At 41.3% G+C, this 20,434-nt stretch overlaps 1 protein-coding gene across 1 annotated transcript; it reads right to left on the bottom strand.

The window, feature by feature from the left end:
- Positions 1-3,783: 3,783 nt before the first annotated feature.
- Positions 3,784-12,126, bottom strand: XK (X-linked Kx blood group). The gene is made up of 2 exons (XM_009580348.1): positions 11,862-12,126; positions 3,784-5,291 (listed from the first exon to the last, which is right to left on the bottom strand). Exons 1-2 carry the CDS (start codon positions 12,043-12,045, stop codon positions 4,468-4,470), a joined length of 1,008 nt encoding a protein of 335 aa, XP_009578643.1. The 5' UTR covers positions 12,046-12,126; the 3' UTR covers positions 3,784-4,467.
- Between the last annotated feature and the right edge of the window lie 8,308 nt (positions 12,127-20,434).

Raw genomic sequence — 20,434 nt, 5'->3', positions numbered from 1 at the left:
TTTCCCTCTGTGTCTCTTCATCCCCACGGCTTCTCGTCCTCTTTCACGCTAAGGACAAGAGGTAGCAGGTATGTGGATCGCTGAGTGGCACACAGGTTTATCACTCCTAAAGCACGCTGACTGCTCGGCTTGCTAAGGGGTCAGCAAGAAGGTCAAAGTGGACAGCTCACGCTGAAACCTTTCTTATCAGTTGAGTCATTTTATCAATTCCCATCTTCTCCTCCTGGAAGCTGATAGTCTTCACAAAGCTTGTATAAACCTGTTTTTTCCCTGAGATTTCTGCCATCAGAAAAATTTAGTTATTCTAAACCAGAAAAACAGTGTGGTCACATAAGCTTCTTTTCTTTACGAAACCATGTTGAAAACGAAAAGCAGAGATTCTCTCAAATCTGAAGGCAGATACTATCAAGAATTTTGTGATAAAAATCCCAGAAGTTATCAATGTTGTGCCTGAATCTTTCATCTAAATTTTTCATTTAGGTTTTAATCTGCATTTGATTAAAAAAAAAAAAGCTAGATACTAATTTAAAAATCATCCCTTAAGACTAAAAATATTGTCTGTAAGAAAGGATAAATTACTTTTTTTGTTTTAGGGAGCTCAGCTCTTACTAGCAGATAGTGGTGGCCATCACCACCAGGACTTCTAAAATCCTTTCTCCTTGTTCCTCATTTAAGTGATGCATTACAACTTGTTACAATGTATCTATTTACACCTGTATTTATAAAACACACATTTTTTAATATATATATTCTCTCTCTCTCTCTCTGTAAATTTACAAACACTTAAATACCTTACAAAGTTTTTATGCATTCATGTACCTCCACAATAGTCCTCAGCGTGGATTTTGCTGGGTATTCCCAAGATCAGAGACAAGCAGGTAGTAAATCCAGATCAGCATGAAACAAGCATGCAGGAAAAAGTTACCAGATCCTTTTTAAGGTAATGATTTCTTTCCGATTCCCAATGTAAGCCAATTAAACATTCTCATCTTAACAATAAATAACCTATACTGATATTGCTTCATATAACACTGGTCTCTTAAACTGCCTGCCTCCTACCAATTTTTCTGCTGAGATCCCAACCAGCTAAACAGCATTGGAAGCACCACTGGTTGGAGGTAAGGAACTCCCAAATCAATCACAGGTTATTCTTCTGTCAGGTCTGCCTGAAAACATTTCTTCTACTGTGTGGTAACAGACGACAGGATGCTATATAACCTTTACCTTGGATTTCTGAAAGACTAAGAACCGATACCAACACAACTTCAGGGAGTGTTTCAACATTTTAATTTGTGTTCTTTTACAAGTATAAAAGAAAACCTATGTATCAGATCTTGCATACTCTTATACACGTGAATAATCCGTATTGAGCAAACCTTTGTGTGACTCAGGACTACTCAAGCGAGTACAGTTTTTAACAGGAGCCCTATACCCTTCCATTGAACACATACGCCTCTAACATTCATAGAGGAGAGTAAAACTACAGTAAACTCACAGCAGAGATCAGCCATTCATACACATACATCCTTTGTAGCTAATACTAGCCCTCTCTCAGTGCAGCCACTGGGTGTATTGATAATAACATTATCTAGACTGTCATTATCCTGGGAAAAACTGCCTCTCCTAGCATTATAGCACACTTCAGAAAAATAAGCTTGTCCTTTAAAAGGCTGGTCTTAACAGAGCAGCTTTGTCTCTGTGACTCCCTCTCACACCTTCTTTCTACCAGCAATGCCAGCACAGCTAGATCAAAACATACATAGAGCAGCAATACTGTTAGTTAACGGGTGCTCCATGCTGTGGTGACATGAGGCACAGCAAAAGCAACGGCCCTCATGCTGATGGAGTGTTTAAACTGTATTTGGTTAGTCTGCACAGCTAAGGCAAAACTATATGACAGTTATATAACCCATACAAATCCTTCTCTTCCCCACTCCCCCCCCCGCCCCCAACAGTGATTTAAATATTCAGTTCCCTATGCATGCACTTCAGGAGATTGGTATAAAAATAGGAAATAATATGGCACACTCTCTAAAAATACGCATATACAGTAGTCTTCATCATTGATATGTGAGGTGAAATGGTTCTCACTATGTATACATACTGCACTCCTGGCTGTGTAAACTCTCCTACTGTTGACTTCACGGTAGCACAAGCATTTCACTGGCTGAGGTTTGTGAAGCTTCCACTGTTTCCAAATGGCAAAACCACAACTGTACCATCACTTACAGTGTCCAAAGTCTGCTTTAAGGATTTGAGAGCTCTCTCTTTAGAGATTAAGTACTTCTACATATGAAGCCACTTTTTTTTCCAAAGGCTAACATTTCAGACCTAGGTACATCTGTAGATAGGCAACAACCATAATTCCCTGATTATTGATGAGTATCCAACTATAAAGTCAGATGCTAAGAACACCTGAAAATTTGGCCCTGTGTGCTGAACTCTGCAGGTTTGGAAGCAAGGGTTACATTCTCACTTGCTCCTTTAACTCGCTACTGAAAAAAAAAAAAAAAAAGATCTGAAATACTCTTCTACATCTAGAAAAGTACAGAGAAATACTATACTGTACTTCTACATACAGAAGTACAGAGAAATACTGTAGTGTCTTTAAGGAGTCACTTCACTATTCTATGCTTCTCAGAGAGTGAAATTAGAATCGAGATGTTTTGCGTCCTCCCCAGATACGTGAGGTACATTCCTATTGGAAGCTCAGGCCAAAAATTCCCATTACCACCCACCAATAATTTAATGAGATCTACATAGACATACCACACACAGACACATAATAAGCAAAATAAAAAACATAACTCCATTATAAAACTGAAGTATGAAGACATTCATTTACAGTGCAGTAAAGAAAAAAAAAAACAAACAGCTTAGCTCTTTGCAGCATTGCATGCGACATATTTCATTATAAATGACCTCAGACCCAAACTTGAGACACTTCTAATACAATGATGCTGATGTCATCCCTACTGAAGAACTTCACATCCTCCATGACGATAGAATGGAGGCTAAGCTTAGGATACTAGGAGATGCTTTGGGTCGTGAATTATCTGTTTCCACTAGCAGCCGTAATGCATAATACTCAAAAGAAATGCAAGGTGCTAAGCAAAGAAAGTGCAAAAAGCTTTCACTTAATTTTTGAAAATACAGTTGTTTTTGTGTATTTCCACTAAATTCTTGGGTGTTCATCTGCTAAAGCTTTCTCAGCAACTTGCAAAATACAGAAACACTTTTATTTTTGGTGATACAGTGCACAGAAGAAAAAGTCAACAACTTCCATTTCCTCTTTCAGATTTCAAGCCTGTGGTACTTCTGAGGTAAAGAAGTCAGAGGGTTTTGAACTACTGCTATTAAACTAACCATAACATATCACAGCTTCAAAAAGAAGGACTCGGTGTCTTCTATCCCCGCATAACAAGTCACTGAGTTGCCTGCTTGGTGTACTACCAACCTCCTGACAATCAGGGTAGTGCTTGTCTCAACTTCAGCCATCTAAAAGGGAGACATATAGTCAAAACTAATTGTCAAGGCATCTGGTTAACACCGAGTAATAGGGCTCCAGAGAATGATTCATATCCCCTTCCCTAGAGGACATTTTAAGATGAGTTGAATTACTCCCTGGAGATGTGCTCTGGAGAGCACCTACATGACCAGTTCACACTATCTGCCCAACTTGTAGATATTTAAAGTAAACACCACCCTAATACCAGAACATCACAAAGTATTAGATGAATGATAATGTCAGAAAAATGAGCTATTCCAGAACATCACAATTAATGTGTTAAATTTAATTCCCTTACTAGCAAGCAGCAAATATGAAGAGTAAAAAAGTGCAAAGCCAATAACCCCTCTGTCCATTCTCAGTAGCAGTCACATTTCAGTATTAGTGCTGGCTAATTGGCCGTTTCTTGGCAACCTAGACTACAGTGCATTGTAGAAGTCCAATTCTTATACCACAGAGAGAAGTATTATCTTATTACACTGATTAGAGTGTAAAAAAGTCTGCAATTTGATCAAAGCAGACCACGGCTACAGTCAATATATAGTCAAGGACTATGCTCTGTTTCCATGCTAGGGTGGCATGCCATAATGACATCCTATCTGAAATAAAATGCATTTCCTTTCATCCTCAGATTTCCTGAGTAAGATGAGCATCAGGCCAGTTTTTGAAGGATGTCTCCTATAATGATTTCAAAAAAAGCACGTGATAATAAACCTATGTGCAAAAAACTCCGAAATAGATGTCTACAAACAATGATTGCTCTCTATGTCCACACACAAACACACACAGATACACGTACTCATACACCAAGTTTTCCGCAAAGGTAGGCTGTCGATCGTCATGCAGTGCTACACCTGCAATAAAGAAATCCCACCCGCAAGACACAGTGTCCAAGATACACAACGTTCCCAGCAGGTGATCTGCCACCTTCCAAAGGCACCTACTTGCTTCCAGTTGTACTAGGCATTGGAAGAAACACTTTGATGAGGATTCCCATTTTGAGAATCTATTGTCTTGCTACTGCTCCGTGCTTCATCAGTATTTTCAGATTTCACCTCTGCCTTGTCCATCAGTACAGTGGATTTAGGAGGCTTGCAAATAAAGCAGAGGAACTTGAAACAGGACAGCAAACCTTCGGAAATGCTGGATGAGAAAAGCTTTTTGCACGGGTGGCAGAACTGGTAGAACACCAACATGAAGAGGACAGCCATGCAGTAACCTATCAGGAGCTGCAAGACCAACAACGGGGCGCAGACATACAGGTAGATATCAGTTTTATAGATGTACCACATCAGCAGGAGGAATGCATTCTCAATGAATCGCAGCATGTAATACACAGTCAGTCGGTACCAGTTTTGGGATTTGTTAATTAAGTCAGGATCATTGAGCTTCACCTGCACTGCTGACCAGCAGAACATGTTAATGCCAGCATATAAGAAGGTGAGAAGGCACAAGACGATGGTAGTGCCGACCCTGCTCAATGCCTTCTCTATGTTCTCGGGAAACGGGGACTTGCTTTGCCAGAAGAGAATCCATGGGTAGAAGAAAAAACCAAAGAAATTCACTAGCACAACAGGGAGAGTCCAGATTTGAAGGACTGAACTGAAAAGGACCAACACCGTAACCCGCGTAGCAATCTCAAAGCTTCTCCACATGAATATGCAGAGGTAGGCGGCTGGTTTCACGCTGACATCATAATCATCGTACTTAATCTTGATAGCCAGGATGTTGCAGCGTAAGGCGCCATATACAATTGACAGGAGAGAAAGGACCATAAAAATACCTACAGAGAGAAAACACAGATCAGGACCTTCAGCTTAGCAGAGGTGAAAGACATTGCATCAGAGTAGTGCAGATGCAGTTGTCTTCATGGCACTTCTGGGGATTCCCAGCAGGGTGTAATGCCAAAAAAGCCATTCCTTGTATACAATTCTGGGTTCTTACTCTAACCCTGCCTCCTATTTTGGTCTCCGTTTGTTACTTTTCCAAGTAGCTAGAAAGGAAAAAAGGCACTTAACAGTCCCAGGTGTCTCTCTCTCCACCCCCAGCCCAGGGCTGTTCATACACACACAGTCTTTGGAAATTATACAGCTCAGTCATAAGAGTATCCGAGTTGCTCTCAGGCTCTCACAGTACTCCAAAAGGCACAGGGGTGCTACTCCCCCCCTGTACAGATGAGGAACTGCGAAACAGAAGCTGAAATTTTGGAGTTACTTGGGCGTGCAGATACCTCAGTGCTTGTGAAATTCTATGTCAAAGCAAATTGTCTAAGCTCACAGAAGAGCTCTGCAATGGAGCTCAAAATTGAAAGCCAAAGCAATTTAAACCCAGAACCATCTGCACTTTTTCTGCCTGTGTAGACAGATATTTGCTCACCTGTCTACACTGTGTTTTCCTATACATCTATTTTCCTTATACACGTATCTATAACATGCATTTAAAAACAACACTCCTCTTAAAAATGTCTTTAAATTCAGATCAACTTTCTTATCTCTCATCTACCCAGAATCCCTCAAGTGAAGGTTTCACGGCATTTAATTCTGCAGAAAGTGAAGGTGGAGGCCAGTTGTTACCTGGCCTCCCCTCCAGATGCAGTAGGGGAAAGCTTTCTGGCACTGAAGGAGGGGGCTCTTGTCTTACCACATTAAGTAGGTACCAATGCGTAAGAACCCTGGATGCATAGAATAAATATTCATAGAGAAGTACCTTGAAGTTCAAAAGTGCTAACTGCCCACAGTTTTGTTAGCGTTTGCATACTTTCTTCACAGTTTTTACCAACATGCCGAATAGCTGATTTAGGGGACTAATTTTAGGCACCCCCAATCAATACTTTTAGTTTCAATTTCAGCATTTTGTCCACGCAAGGAACACTTCAAATGCAAACTAAACACAGTAAAAATCTTTCCGTTGTTTCTTTTAGAGTTTCAATGAAACTAACCAAGCTGACTGGTCATGTTACAGGGCATTATATTGCATCAGATAAAACAAAATAATCAGAGTTGGGAATTCTTGATTATGTCAATTACTTTTGCAGTGCTTAGCAACCAGTGCTTTCTGCAGCCTTCAATTAGTTTACATGTCAATATCCTACAAATGAACTGGATGCCCTGCTTTGCTATAGCTATTTAGCCATGACTATAAGTTTGGTTTTCTAATGAAAGTTATTTATTTCTGAGCATGATTTTGAAAGAAACAAGTGTATTTTAGGATCTCTAACAACTTTATAACAGGATTTTCTCCACCATTTTAGCTAACCTGTCTCCCACCTCAATCCTCAAACATCTCTGAATTACTTTGGAAAAGAATTAATTAATCACGTATATCTAAATTTCCAACAGCATTCAGTAAGCTGAAAAACATTTGCCATTCTATATGGTAATTTTGTACATGCCAGTTTGGTGGTGCATATATTCTCTGAAAATGGTTATGTATTTGCTTGTTTAACACTTAAATTTTTAATGGGTCTTTTTAAACATCTTTCTTACAGCACTGTACTTGATCTGAGACTTTTTAAACATTACATCTTAGAAAACATTGGCTGAAAGCAGAAGAGCAAGCGAGTGCAGTCAAGAATACTGCTTGATATCCTGTGGCTCTTCACAAAAATCTTTCCCGTAGTTTTCCAGAGTCCTGGAACTCTGCTTGCCTTCTGCTTTGACAAGCTGAGACATTCATCTTATTACCTGATTTCATTTTAGGGATTCTGTATTAATCTCAAACTTGTCTTAAAACCTCAAGCCTTCAAAAGAGGCACTTCTGCATTGATAGAAACCAGGTCATGCTGACAGTGGTTTAATACAGTAGTCCAGTCCTGCTGCTTTCCCAAAAGCTCAGTACTGTCACCAAACCTTCAGTTCAAACATCACTCTTAAGTCTGTGAGAAAGATGGCTTGAAGCAACCACAAAGGGAAATGTGGGAGGGTGACGTTACTGTTACTTTTACTCATCCTGAGCAGGCAAAGAAGTAAAAATTTAAAAGGCAAAGTATCTTCCCCTGGAACAGTCCCAAATCCTATAGCAGTCCTCATAAAGGTGGCATTTCTCGTCTTCCTTCCTTCTCCCAGAAGGCTGTACCTTTCTTACAAATCAGAGGTGCACACTCACAGAGTCATTCAGGGAGGCACTGTTTTACTTTGTTGTCTTTTCAAGATGTGGTCCTTCCCACTTCAGAAATTACTAAGAGAGTAAATTCTGCTCTAGATGAGCTACATCACAAATACCTATTACCGAAATTTTACATTCAGCTGAAGAATCATAAGTTTTCTAAACTGATAATCAGAACCCTTGAAAAATAAGGGCACTTATTTTGTTACTTAGGGCAAGACACCTAGATACAATTTTGCCTTAACACATAATTTCAACACTTACAAACAACCATTAATACTCCAAGTATGTTGTTCAAACAATAAGAAAAGTATTCTGTGGCCAGAGCTTAATGAGTTGAGGAGAAGCAACTGTAGAAGCATCTTAAGATATCTAGTAAGACCACCTACAAAGCCCAGTCATGAACATCAGGAAAGTGACACTGCAAACACTAGTAAGTTGAAAAAAATCATAAAACCAAAACTTCTATTCTTGACAATGGCAGTCACTGCTACACATTTTCATTTAAAAAAAAAAAAAAAGTACCTTTTTCAGCAGAATAATTTTATTTTTAAATGGTAGGAAATCTACCTTTTGAGATTATTTTATCACTGTAAGCAACACTTGAAAAAGATAACTTAACTGCTGTTAAGGGCACAAATACTTTAAACTTACAAAAAGATCGCTCTTAACGGAAGCAGATCTTCCGCATTCGATATTGCACACTGAGAACTGGCCCTTTTTCAAGGGTAAGGGGCCAAATCACACATCCCCCATCTCCAGCTAGCTGTTTTTGCAACGAACGCTAACTCAGGTCTTTTTGGCACCTCCTGGCCTTGCACTTCTCCAGGTGGTACTACCTAAGTGAAGAGGTCCTGATAGCTGCCCCACAGTGTGTAAGTGGACCTGAGCCTGATGTCAGCTACCTCTTTGAAGCAAGGTTATAGCTGGCTCTAAGGCAACGCATGATGCTGACAGATGCTGAAGCATTTAGTACAGGGTGAAGCCCAAATGCACGAGAGAGACCTCGGCGTCTGTTCTGGGAGTGGCAATTACAAAGTCAGACTGAGCATTTCATACAGTAAGTAGTTAGCAACTTCTCCCCAGTTACGCTGTAATAAACGAAAAACTGAATGTCTAGAATTAGGACTCAGATTAGGCTATTACATGTGGGCTTCCAATGTTGCATTTCATATGACAACATTTCTATACATTTCATGCTAAACAGTCACCGAAGCTTTGTATCTTTCATCACTAACCTAGAGGCTTTGTCCTGCTTTTGCAACTCTCTTCAGTTCTCTTGATCTTACATTCCTGGCAGAGAGTGAAATGACAATTTTGGAGAAAGCCAGACACTGGCAAGAATCTGATCATCCAGAAGAAAACATCCAGAGAAATTAATGAATGCCATGAAATACACAAGAAAGATGCAGTGTGGCTCTGGTTGACAAAGGGCTAGGCAAGGACGCACGCTCTTTTCAGAACTGTTCAATTCAATACTGGAAGCAATGATAAGTTTCAAACAGATCTGAAAGGGACAAGCCATGCTTTAGGTTCACAGGTGATACTGACCTCATTACCACTGACCAAGCAGAATTTACACAGAATAACAGACAGGGTAGTGTATGAATCCAGAAAAATAAGAGACTGATGAGGAGATGTCCTGGTTTCAGCTGGGATAGAGTTAAATTTCTTCCTAGCGCTGTGTTTTGGATTTAGTATGAGAAGAATGTTGAAAACACACTGATGTTTTCAGTTGTTGCTAAGTATCCTGCAAGGACAGCTTCCATGTTACCAAGCAGAGGATGGGAGGGAGCATAATCAGGACAGCTAGCCCAGCTGGCCAACGAGGTATTCCATACCACGTGACATCATGCTCAGTATATGAATGGTAGGCATGATCCAGGAAGTAGCGATCGCTACTTGGTTATCGGTCAGCGCGGGTGGTGAGCAATTGCATTGTGCATCACTCAATTTGTATATTCTATCATCATTATTATTATTATTTTCCCTTCTCTGTTCTATTAAACTGTCCTTATCTCAACCCACGAGTTTTCTCACTCTCACCCTTCCAATTCTCTCCCTGTCCCACTGGGAGTGGGGGCAGGGTGGGTGGAGGGGGAGTGAGCAAGCAGCTAGGTGGTATTTGGCTGCCTGCCAGGTTAAACCACAACAGGAGACAAGACAAAAAATGTGGATATTGAAATATAAGAAGAAGAGATTGATAATTATAACAGAGACAAATGGAAAAGAGCATGCACTTTGGAGAACCAGTGTCAAAGGACAGGGAAGTTGAAGACATCTAACAGGCCAGTTGAAGTCCGGACTGGCTGTTAAATTACTTTGATGATGCTGCAAGATCAAAAAGTCAAAGTCATGTCCCTATACATGAGAATCCCCGTATACACATAACAAAAAACAAGCTGGAACTGTGCTATGCATCATTCCCATTTACTCTGGAGGCTGAATAATACTGCTGGACAAAAGGTACTACTGCAGAAATAAGCTGGCTAAAGAGATTGCAGAAAGTTTCAGTATTTCAGAAGGTAAAATACACACAAGAGGAATACGGTTAGGACTCTTGTTTTTTTCTGATGAATGAGCTCTAATAGACATTGCCATTGTTCCTAAATCACTGATTAAGAAAAAAAACAACAACCACTTTTTTTTCTTTTCATTTCTATATTTTAGAATTACACCTGCTATGGAGATGGCTTCTGGCAGACATGAGATGACTACTGCATTTGCTGGTGGCTTCACTGACTCCCCGGTGAGCCAGCTTATCTCTGGTTGTTTAACTTCACTTCACCCACAGAAGGTCACTTATCAGTCTGTGATTCAGAATTTATCTCAGCAGTGACTGATAAAAGTCAGAAGTAATAGGGCGTTACAAATCATTATTAAATATGCAATTCTCTAATCATCTGGAACACAGCACTTCCCCTTGTCAATCATGACCAGTAAGGTCAACACCAGTAATAGAAGAAATACAATAAAAGGTGACCTTTCTCAAGCAAATGTCATCTGCAATGAAGTGATTGGGAATTTTGCTAACTGCACTGCTCAGCAAAGGATTCAGCTGCTTTGTTCTCATCCCATGTCACAGAAGCCATGGTTATTTGAAGAGCCTACCTTACCTGTGAAGTACTCAGAAACTGTCAAGAGCAGTCTTTCAAGTAACTACCGCTATGACCTTAAATGAGTACTTTTGTATAAAGACCTTAACCTGTTGCAATATCCTTATGTGCTGACTCACCCTTTGGTATACTAAAGTTTTCCATTCCCTGAGTTGAGGGGAGAACCCTGATGTTACTATAAAGGCTTCTCCAAAAATCTTAGCTCCTTACCTTGGTACACTGCCAACCAAGGTACCAGAACGGAAGAAAGCAATCAGATTCACAAGGTGCCACCCTAGCCTCAGCCTCCCTAGCTGTGAAGCTGGTAAAGATCCCTGGCCTCTCAGGGCCTCAGAGATATACCGAGAGCTATTTTGTATTTCAGTGGAAATACACCTCCAGTTCACACAGGAGCCAAAGTCCTTTCTTACACCGAAAAGCTGGTTGTCCTACGACCAGGTGGAGTAGGTTCTTCATTTAGCAGCCAGCCAGCAAATCAAGACTTTTTTTTCAAGGAGCTGGCGCACATCATGGAGCAAGATGCAGAGTCCCACGGTAAGAGACATGTCCTGGTAAGTCCCTGTGGTGCATCACTGCTTGGTGAAGGCTTAACAGCTTGGGTCCAGAGATGAGATGGCCACATTTGCATACCAGCTTATTGAGTCCTGCCTTTTGGTTCCAGATTCAGAGTCTGGCACAAGTAAAGACAGTTCACGTCCTCAGTCCATATTTGAAACTGCATTCCTGAAAGTACACCTTCCTTCATGCAGCATGGCAAGACATGCTCTGCATTGTGCCCCAAGGAATTTTCCAGAAAGTTTGCTCAAAAACCAAAACGGAGCAGAGGTTGTTTTTTTTTTTTTTTTTCCTCTTCATGAAGACAGCTTAGTCCTCCAGCTGCCTCCCTCTCATGCCATAACGGCCACTTACCAAATTAATGTTTTTATAGCAATCCAAGTATGCTACAGGAAGCATCATAGTCTAAAACATGATGGTATAGATACACTTGAGAGCATCATCACCATTGAAAGCTGTCAGGGAGATGAAACCCATTGCAATATGTTTGGTTCTTGCCCAGGGCAGCTACACCTGACTGCTGACCCTTCCTCTCCCTCCCACCAAAATATGGAGGTGATAACAACAGCTCTACCTACTTCTGGCAGCCGTGATCTCCTGCTGCAGGACACAGATGTAGAGCTGGAGCGTGAGCTGGGGCGCTGAGCCGAGGAACGCCTGGATCACCGACGCCCTGCTGAATGCAGATCTGTGTGTACACAGCTTGCCTTCAGCCTGGCCCACTTCCTTCTCAATTTCTTCCGAGTACCCATCCTTGGGCATCTGCCTCTTCTTCGTGATGCTGACATAGGGCTCTTCAACTCTGCCAGCACGGAAGTAAATGTAAAAGACTTCCACACACCTACAAGCAAATCAGTAAATAGAGTAACAGAAAAAAAAAAAAAAGAAAAGCATAGGCCTTCCCACTCCTTAGTATTTTAAGCCATCACATACTAAGTCATTTGTTCACAGAGCAAAGCCTGTACATTTTCTCCTCTTGGTAAATTTGGAATATGACAGATTTCACCCTTTAAAACATGAACTACATACGACTGGAGGGCAAGAATCTGGCAGTGCCCTTTGGGCTGCTTGTAGTACAAGGAGGTGGTTTAGTTGTTTCCTATGAGCTGCCCTTGCTCTCTGCTGTCCTATTAAAGTCCTTAAACTACTCATACACTACAATGTTCACAGGCTCCCCACCCAGGACCCAAGTTGGAAGTGTTTCTTCAGATTCTCATGTCTTTCTCATGGTGTTACCCATACATCTGTGACATGGCAATAAAACCACCTCTCATACCTTTGCCTTAAATAAACAATCTTAAGACACTGGAGAGAAGCCCAGGGTACAAGTGGGTGCACACACCTCAAACAGTTGGACTCTAGTCCTTGCTTTACCAAGCAATGGTCCCAAAACCCAAGTAATAAGCCATAGCAGTAATAACGAGAACAAGCCATTTAGAGCCTCACAACTCTGGATATTAACATTTTTTACAAAGACACAGAAATAGGAGCCTCACTCCTTACGTTTGCTTACATTTATTGCACTAAGGAATATTAAACACAATCTTGCAAAAATATTCTAAATAAGATGTAGTGTTTTCAGTTGCTGCTGCAGGTCTTCGTAATTTAAACACAGGTGAACCAAACCCTCTTGTTTATGTAGGTATAAATTGCCACAGACTAACTTCCAAAGAAAAAAAGTGGTGCCAGCACATACATTTCTATTCATAAATTACATATTGTTGTAATACACACTGCCTCTACCCATGCACAGAGAATAATCCATATATTTGGGAGGGAATGGAAAAGGGCTAAAGGGGTTGGCAGCAACAAATGCTGTAGCAACGAGGACAAGTTGGCTCCTTGAGTATTAAAGAAGATAATACAGCCTCAGACACATTTATGAAAGGAAAGTTTCTGAAACTTCCTTCTAATGCCTACTTCTAGTTTGGCAAAAACTTTAGAAAAACTATTCTAAGAGAGTTGCTTGGGTATTAAGGTGTCAAGGGTGAGCTTGGGCATCAAGCAGGACCCAAAACACAAAGGGGAACAGTCAGCCTTGTCTGGGAAGTAATAACAAGCAAGAATCTACGGAGGTACAGATGAAGTCACAAGCTGAGGGGGAAGGGAGAGGAAAGAAACACTATTTCTGTCACATTGCACAGGGTCCTAAAAATACAGGGCCTGCTGTGGAGGAGTCCATGTACAGCAGGACTATAAAGGATAAATGGCATTGACTACTGAAAAATAAAACCCCCAAAAGCCCAAACCCAGCGCAGACACAACCTGTTTTCTCTTTTATGCCTAACACTGGTACGGGCTTCAAGACGAAAAACAATCGTAGTGTGAGCAACAGGACTGGCGAGGGCTGGCTTCCAGCCCAGAGGGAAGCTCGGGGGAGAGAAACCCCCACTGCGAGGGCAACCTGTCACATCTCCTCCCACGGCCCAGCACGCACGGTGTCTTCTTCCTGCGTAGGCATCATCCTCTGATGAGGACTGAGGTGTCTTCTTCCCTTCCACAGTGCCTGCTGGGGTTCATCTCCTCCACCTGGTTGCCTCTGTAGGTATTACTTGCTGGAATGCAGCATCTCCAAGTCTCTGACAGGTCAAATTTGGCCACGGAGTTTTTGTAGTGTACAAATAAGGCTTATCTTCTATTTAAAAGTATCTCACAATCACAAAGCACGGAGCTATGCTTGTCTGAGACTTTGAATTCCCATTTCCTTCTCAGCTTGATTTTTTTCAACAATTGCCAAGTCAGAGTCTAACAGAGTCTTTTAGGGGAAAGCTCACAGACCAAACTGTAAAGCAGCACTGATAGAAATTCAAATAAAAGCATACTGATTTTTGTTTTAATAAACTTGATTTCATTTTTTCCCTTAACTGGACCACTAGCAGGTTTCACCTGCTCTAGACGGACAACAGTTTTAGGATCCTGTAGCACTATCCTTGATTCACTAGGCTTCAGCTACTATTATCACTAAAGCTATTTGAAGCGCCTGGTGTGCTGGAGGCTCCATTCACAGTGGTGACTTTCTATTTTCCCCTTGTTAATCTTTTCAGTCCCTGCCAGTCTCGTTCCACGTGAAAGAATCCACACAGCCAAAAATAAAGTGTGAAAAATTAATAAGGCACAACAGCTTATGAAGCCAACGGAGATTCTGAAACCCACAAATTGATTTTATTCCAAAAGAAAGATCCCAGAACATTTTTGTCTCGCTTAGTACTCACAGCCATCTATTCATCCTGAGCCGAGGGCAAGTCTGAAGCTATTATGGAAAATGAGATCTCAGCATCAGCCTCTGAACTCTTGCTGTGTGTGATTAGAAGCAGATATAGTCTAGGGACCCACCTAACAAATATGCAGTAATCCCATAAAAGAGATGATAAGCTTCATAAGACTACTGTCTATAGCAAACACCATAATCAACAAAATGTTGGGGTTTGGAGCAAGCATTTCATTTGTATTTATTAGCTAGGTATTAAGGAGCAGTATATTGTTTGTGATGGGAAATTTTATGTCCGTATAGAAAAGAAAACACAATGTGAAATGAATGGTCTGGTGAGCAAACCTTAGGGCCAAAGGGGACTTTTACTAGTACAACAGAGTAATAAAAATGGTACGTGCAAGCACTCAGATTACATCAGGAATAATGCCCTTCTTCTTCCAAGCCCTGCCCATCCCGTGCAAGCGTGTCTCTGGAGGTCGTGCCTTCTGGGGCCAACAACAAATGTATTCAGGACACTAGCTGGTGCCACTGCCCAAGCAACTGCTTCAAACAAGAGCAGACTGGCAGCTGATACACTAGAAAGAAAGAGCACCAATCTCAGTATTTAAGTAATAAATTGTAAGAGGGGCATAGAAGAAGAACCATCCAGGTGAGAAGGGTTCAGAACAGTGATGAAGCATCAATTCAGATCACGTACCTGTGCCATGTTACGACTTTGTCTATGAAGTGAATTCAGAAAGGTTGTCTTTAAATGAACTGGCTTGCTCTTTTTTAGTAGGAAACACAACTAAAAGACAATGCAAGAAGGCGATTGCTTCAAGCCAGTTTTCCTCCACAGTTACAAACTCCGCTGCAGAACAGGGAATCCCCCATAAGCCCCAGTTGCCCACTGCTCATTGCTGCTCTGGCGGAACAGGAATGGGAGATCCCAACTTCTGCACAATCCACCTCCTGCAATGCAGTGATGTTTAAGGCCCTTTCAACAGATCCTCACATGGCATCAACAGTAGAAGGCAGGCAGCTGGCTGCTTTCACTGCATGTAAAGCAATGACAGTTGCAGTACGGGCTCTGAAGGAACTAAAATTACTTTGAAGAAAAAAATGTCAGATCTACTCTATACAGTGAAAGTTAAAAGGTAAGAAAAAGATGGTGCTGCTTTCTCCCCTGCTGCCAAATCTTGGCAGAGAGAAGAGCTATACTTTTTCAGGGATCCTGATGGTGCCTACAAAGTGTGATTCAGCAGCAACACATTCGTCTTCTACACAGTCAGTAGGAGGAATAATCCTATCCTTATATGCCTGCTGAAAGCAAGCACCTCATTCCCTTTTAATCATGGATGTGTGGGATTTAAATACAGGCAAAATAATGGTGGTGTGAAGAGGGAGCAGGCAATCAAAACAGGAAGCTTCCCACAGCCAACAAGTGCTCCAAGAGCAAACTTCTATTTGAGAGACCTATCTGCACACGCTCACTGCAAATGTACAAGCAGATTTCTCTAATGACTCAATTTTTAGTAATTCCTTTTCTTAGAGAAGTGTGCAAAAGACTTAGTCCTGCAGATTTACTTACCTGCGTCAGACAAAGATTTGTTCCTCACTCATTGTTCTACCTTCCATCTGCACTGACTTTCTGTTCATCGCATCTTGGACACCTAACACATCTGCTCAAGAATAAAGAAAAGAGAAAAAAAAAAAGGCATATTCTTCCCATCTGGAAAAGAGGGAGATGCATCAACAGTTGTAAAGTTCAGAGCTAGCAGAATCTCCTACAGTAAGGTCTGCCAATGGAAGTCCTACAAGGAAGAGAGGTTTTTAAACCTGTGCTATTCTGACCTATAAAGCAGATCACTAGAAAAGAGAAACTACCCACAAGAGACAATGCTTCTGCAGAACATGACTGAAGCATTATCTGCACCGTTATAGCTTATTAGATTTCAAACTGCAGAATTAGGTGCCCAAAACATTAATGACTCCAGTAATTTCAGCCTATAGGTATTTGGTTTTTTTTTTTGTTGTTGGTTTTTTTTTTTTGTTTGGTGTTTTTTTTTTGTTTTGGGTTTTGTTGTTGTTGTTGTTTTTTTTAAACTTCTAACTTTGGCTGTAACAGCAGTTCCCCTGGCAGTTTGATGCAAACTTCCTACTGCATCTGCTTTGCTGCTCTCTACTCAGTACATAGACACATGTAATTGCTTCTCCTTATGCCTTGAGAAACAAAGCCTGATCCCATTTAAAAAAAAAAAAAATAGTAGTCTATTGTTTATATCCTTGTCCCATTAAAATCTGAGGAAAACAGTCATTAGTGTTCTATATAGGGTCCTGTTACATTGGCTTTCGATTTTTTTCACAAGAGAAGTTCATCATCCTGCAGACAGAACCATCTCCTAGTTGCATGTTCCTCGTAAGGAAGAACCTGTAGGCCCACATTCAGCGAACGGAGCACTAGGGACGGTAGTTTCAAAGACACCAGCAGTCACTTAGCTTTCCTCTCCATGAAGCTGGTATCAGAAGGAAGCACTGCCAAGTTCACACCAGTCCCTTCTGGATATACCACTTCAGCACGGTCTTCAGTAAACCAAATATAAGAAACCACTGCAGACGTATGGTACCATGCCACCAACACCCCCAGCTCGTGACTGTAACCTCCGACTGTTCAAGTCAGTTTGTTGGCAATCTGCACTTCTCACTTCAGCTCCTGACCTATTCATTGCTTGCAGAATAGAAAAGGGCAAGCAAGTTAATGGGGGTTTCTATGGCACCCTTCATGAAGAGCTACTTGCATTTTGAACAAATCTCTAAGTGCAGAACAAAAATACATCCAGTTATTATTTATTGGAATTGTAGCAGCACCCGCAGCACCTAAAACCTCAAGACAATCTCGGTGCTACAGGTGCTGTCCAAATGAACAGGGAACAAAGAGACAGTCCTTGGCTCAGGAGCAGCCGATAATGAGCCAAAAAGCATCGTGGTCTTCTCTAAAGAAAAGAAAAATGTTTTAAATCTCTCATTGCCATTGGCTATTGTTTTAAGTCATTTTTGTGTCTAATAATTTGCTTTCTGTGGTAAAAGAATCTCCTTTTACAAAAAAAGAGAAAGTATCCAAATATATTTTCTAAGCATCCAGACAAATTAGTGCACTCACAAGGAGTCGCACCAACCTGAAATGCTGCAGGACTCCCCCATGGTGCCCAGAAACCTGCAGTCACTTTGTTCCAGCCAACTCTCTGAACAGTCTCCGGCATGCCTACATCCTGGGGATCAGAGCCAGGCCACCAAGGGGGGTAGGAATTTTACTCTACTAATTGCTTCGAATTTATAGAGAAACTCTTAGGGAGTGGGAGAAGGAATTAAAAAAGGGGGCATTAACAGTCGTCTCCCAGTACAGCAAAAGTCCTCTCCAGGAAGAGGGATGCTTCCTAATTTTAGTGCTTCCAGTGGCAGCAGCAGGACAGCGAGTGCCTCCTGAACAGGCGGAGTGTGGGTGTTTGGGGAAGGTGGTGGTATGCAAGAAGGTTTTATAAGAAAATGTACTTTTTTCCCTGTCACACAGAGGATTCAAAATAGGCTGGATTGTTTGGCTTGCAAAGCTAAATACCCTCTCTCCCTGCCAAGATATTTCCATACCATTCCCCAAAATTTAAACTTAATTTTTTAAGGGAAGAAGGAAGGGGAGAAAAATGTCTAGCTTTTAAGATGATGAAGAAAACTCACACAACGTACATGTGCTGTCTGTAAGCTAGTGCACTGATACTTGACTATTTGAGTCTGAACAGAGAAATACTAACTATCCTGTATCATGTCACAAACCAAATAGAGTTGGTTAAAAAGTGTTAGCTTTTTTAGAGCCAGCCAAAGCAGACTGCCCTCTGTTGAAGCACGCCATCTCACACAGCCTGAAGTCTCTTCAATTCATTCTGATGCTGCAAGCGGACAGAGCCTGGGGTGGCTCTACTGTCTGTGTGTCCCATTTGACGCAGCGCTCCCTAAAAGGCCCTGGGCTGTGGCAGTGAGATGTAAGAGAGACTGAACACAGGGGATGGAGCGAGGCTTCGTACTGGGGAAGCGGATGACTAACAGCAGCAGGACACTTTGGTGCAAAGGAGCAGAAGTTTGCCTAAAAGGGTGGGATAAAATGGCTCCAGGGACAATGGTCCTTTTCAGCTTACAATGGTTAAAGCCACAGTGAACTGATGATACCGCCAAAAAATATTTTGCCTTCTAGCTATCACCTCAGACTTGTGTATATTCCAGTCCACACAGGATAGAAAGCCTCCTGTGCAAAATGGGGAAAGGTAAGGTATTTCATGTGCTGAAAACACTTCAACTTTTACAGTGCAGATCTACACCTGATAGGAAGCAATCCGTTTCCTCTTCTGACAGATACAACGTCTAGCGGCAGTGGATAGGAAGGCAAGGAAGGGAAAAAAAGATCTTTAATGTCTGTCTCAGACCAATCACTTTGCCTTCTCACATTTCTGTACTGGATTCTGCAAATAGACACGTTTCCCTGAATCTAAAGATAGGTTGTTTTCTATGAAACTCTTCCTCTTAATTTGGAGTCCTTCCAGCCTTTAGCAGGAAATAAGTTTTTCAGGTGGCATGAATGTACTACCCTCTTTTTATTAGTAATTATAATTCCAGTTATCCTGGGTCTAGAGAGAGGTTAACAAGCATCACTTTGTACTGCCTAAATGATGCCATGGGGACTGTGGCACAGGCATGCTGCAACGCTTCCAGAACATCTTCAAACCTCCTGGAAACGCTAAGTTTGTAAATCTTAGAGAAAGGCAGAGCTGGCCACACACTTACACATTGCAGCATCATGGAGAGGGAGAGGGCTTCCATATATCCACTAGTTTTACAGTAGCGACAGCAGCTGGGAGCTGGCCAACACAGCAGAAAGTGTGTTCTGCACAAGATGAGACTTGTGTTTTAAACAGATAAACTTGATGTTGAGAAAGAAAGAGAAAGTGGGTGCTCGGTGGTTAAGGTCAAAGCAGAAGTCTATGTCTCTTCCAGATAATTAGAAAGAAAATCCTCTAATTTGTTGTTGCTTACATCCTTTGCTTGCTTATTCCCATCTTGCAGCTTGACATGACATTCTTTCCTTCTCTGACCTCAAGAAGTTGATTTAGAATGACAAAAGTCATGAATATAATTTTAATTTTGATAGTTGCTTTCTCTTCGGTTCCACTCTTATTCTCCAAAGAATGTGGAAGTATTTTGTTCTGAGCTTTTAGAAAATCAAAGCTCTTCAAGAACTTAACTGTTAAACCAGAACTTAAATCTCTTTAAAATAATAACAAAACAAACAAACAAAAAAAATCCAGCCATGGTTATAGAGGAATTCAATGGTTTTGAAGTGTGAGATGTTTTGTAACATCCAAACTGTTCACCCTTATTAGTGTGAACAAATCTTCCTTTTCCACACTGTCCAGGAATTTAAAAAAGTTGGGGATACTTCTCCTAGCCTCTACCACAGCGATACTATATTTAGTTCCCTTTCTCTTTAAAGAAAAGATTTGAACGTAAATTTAAAATGAAAGCCCCCAGCAAACATTTTGACATAGGGTTGCACTACCTCTGTAACTTTTCATCTGTTTGTTTTTTTTTTTTCCCTAAGGACATTTTCAGCCAGAAGTTGAACTGAAGCTGAAAAATCTCCAAAGCAATTTGGGGCAAGAAGCTCACTTTCAGAAAGAAGAGACAGACTAAAGCATTACTAGTATTTCCAAGATGCACAGATGGGATGGGCACTGTCATTGTTTTAAACCAGCAACTGAGTAAGTCTTCCTTTCTCTCTTGGAAGTAACCCCAGCGTAAAGCGCTGTGGAGAAACCAGCGGCGACCAGACACAACCGTTCGCAAAACGCCACACGGATGGAAAATAAGGGCAGAAAACGCCACCAGAAAGGGGGAGCAGGCTCTGCCAGGCTCTCCTCT

This window comes from Fulmarus glacialis, unplaced genomic scaffold (assembly GCF_000690835.1).
Source record: "Fulmarus glacialis isolate BGI_N327 unplaced genomic scaffold, ASM69083v1 scaffold35196, whole genome shotgun sequence".
Lineage (NCBI taxonomy): Eukaryota > Metazoa > Chordata > Aves > Procellariiformes > Procellariidae > Fulmarus > Fulmarus glacialis.
This window is presented reverse-complemented; position numbering and strand designations above follow the sequence as displayed.

Coding starts and splice junctions, on each gene's coding strand:
- XK (XM_009580348.1), bottom strand. CDS start 12,045: ATGCCCAAGGATGGGTACTCGGAAGAAATTGAGAAGGAAGTGGGCCAG. Junction 5,292..11,861: donor GGAGATCACGGCTGCCAGAA/GTAGGTAGAGCT, acceptor TTCTCTCTGTAG/GTATTTTTATGGTCCTTTCT.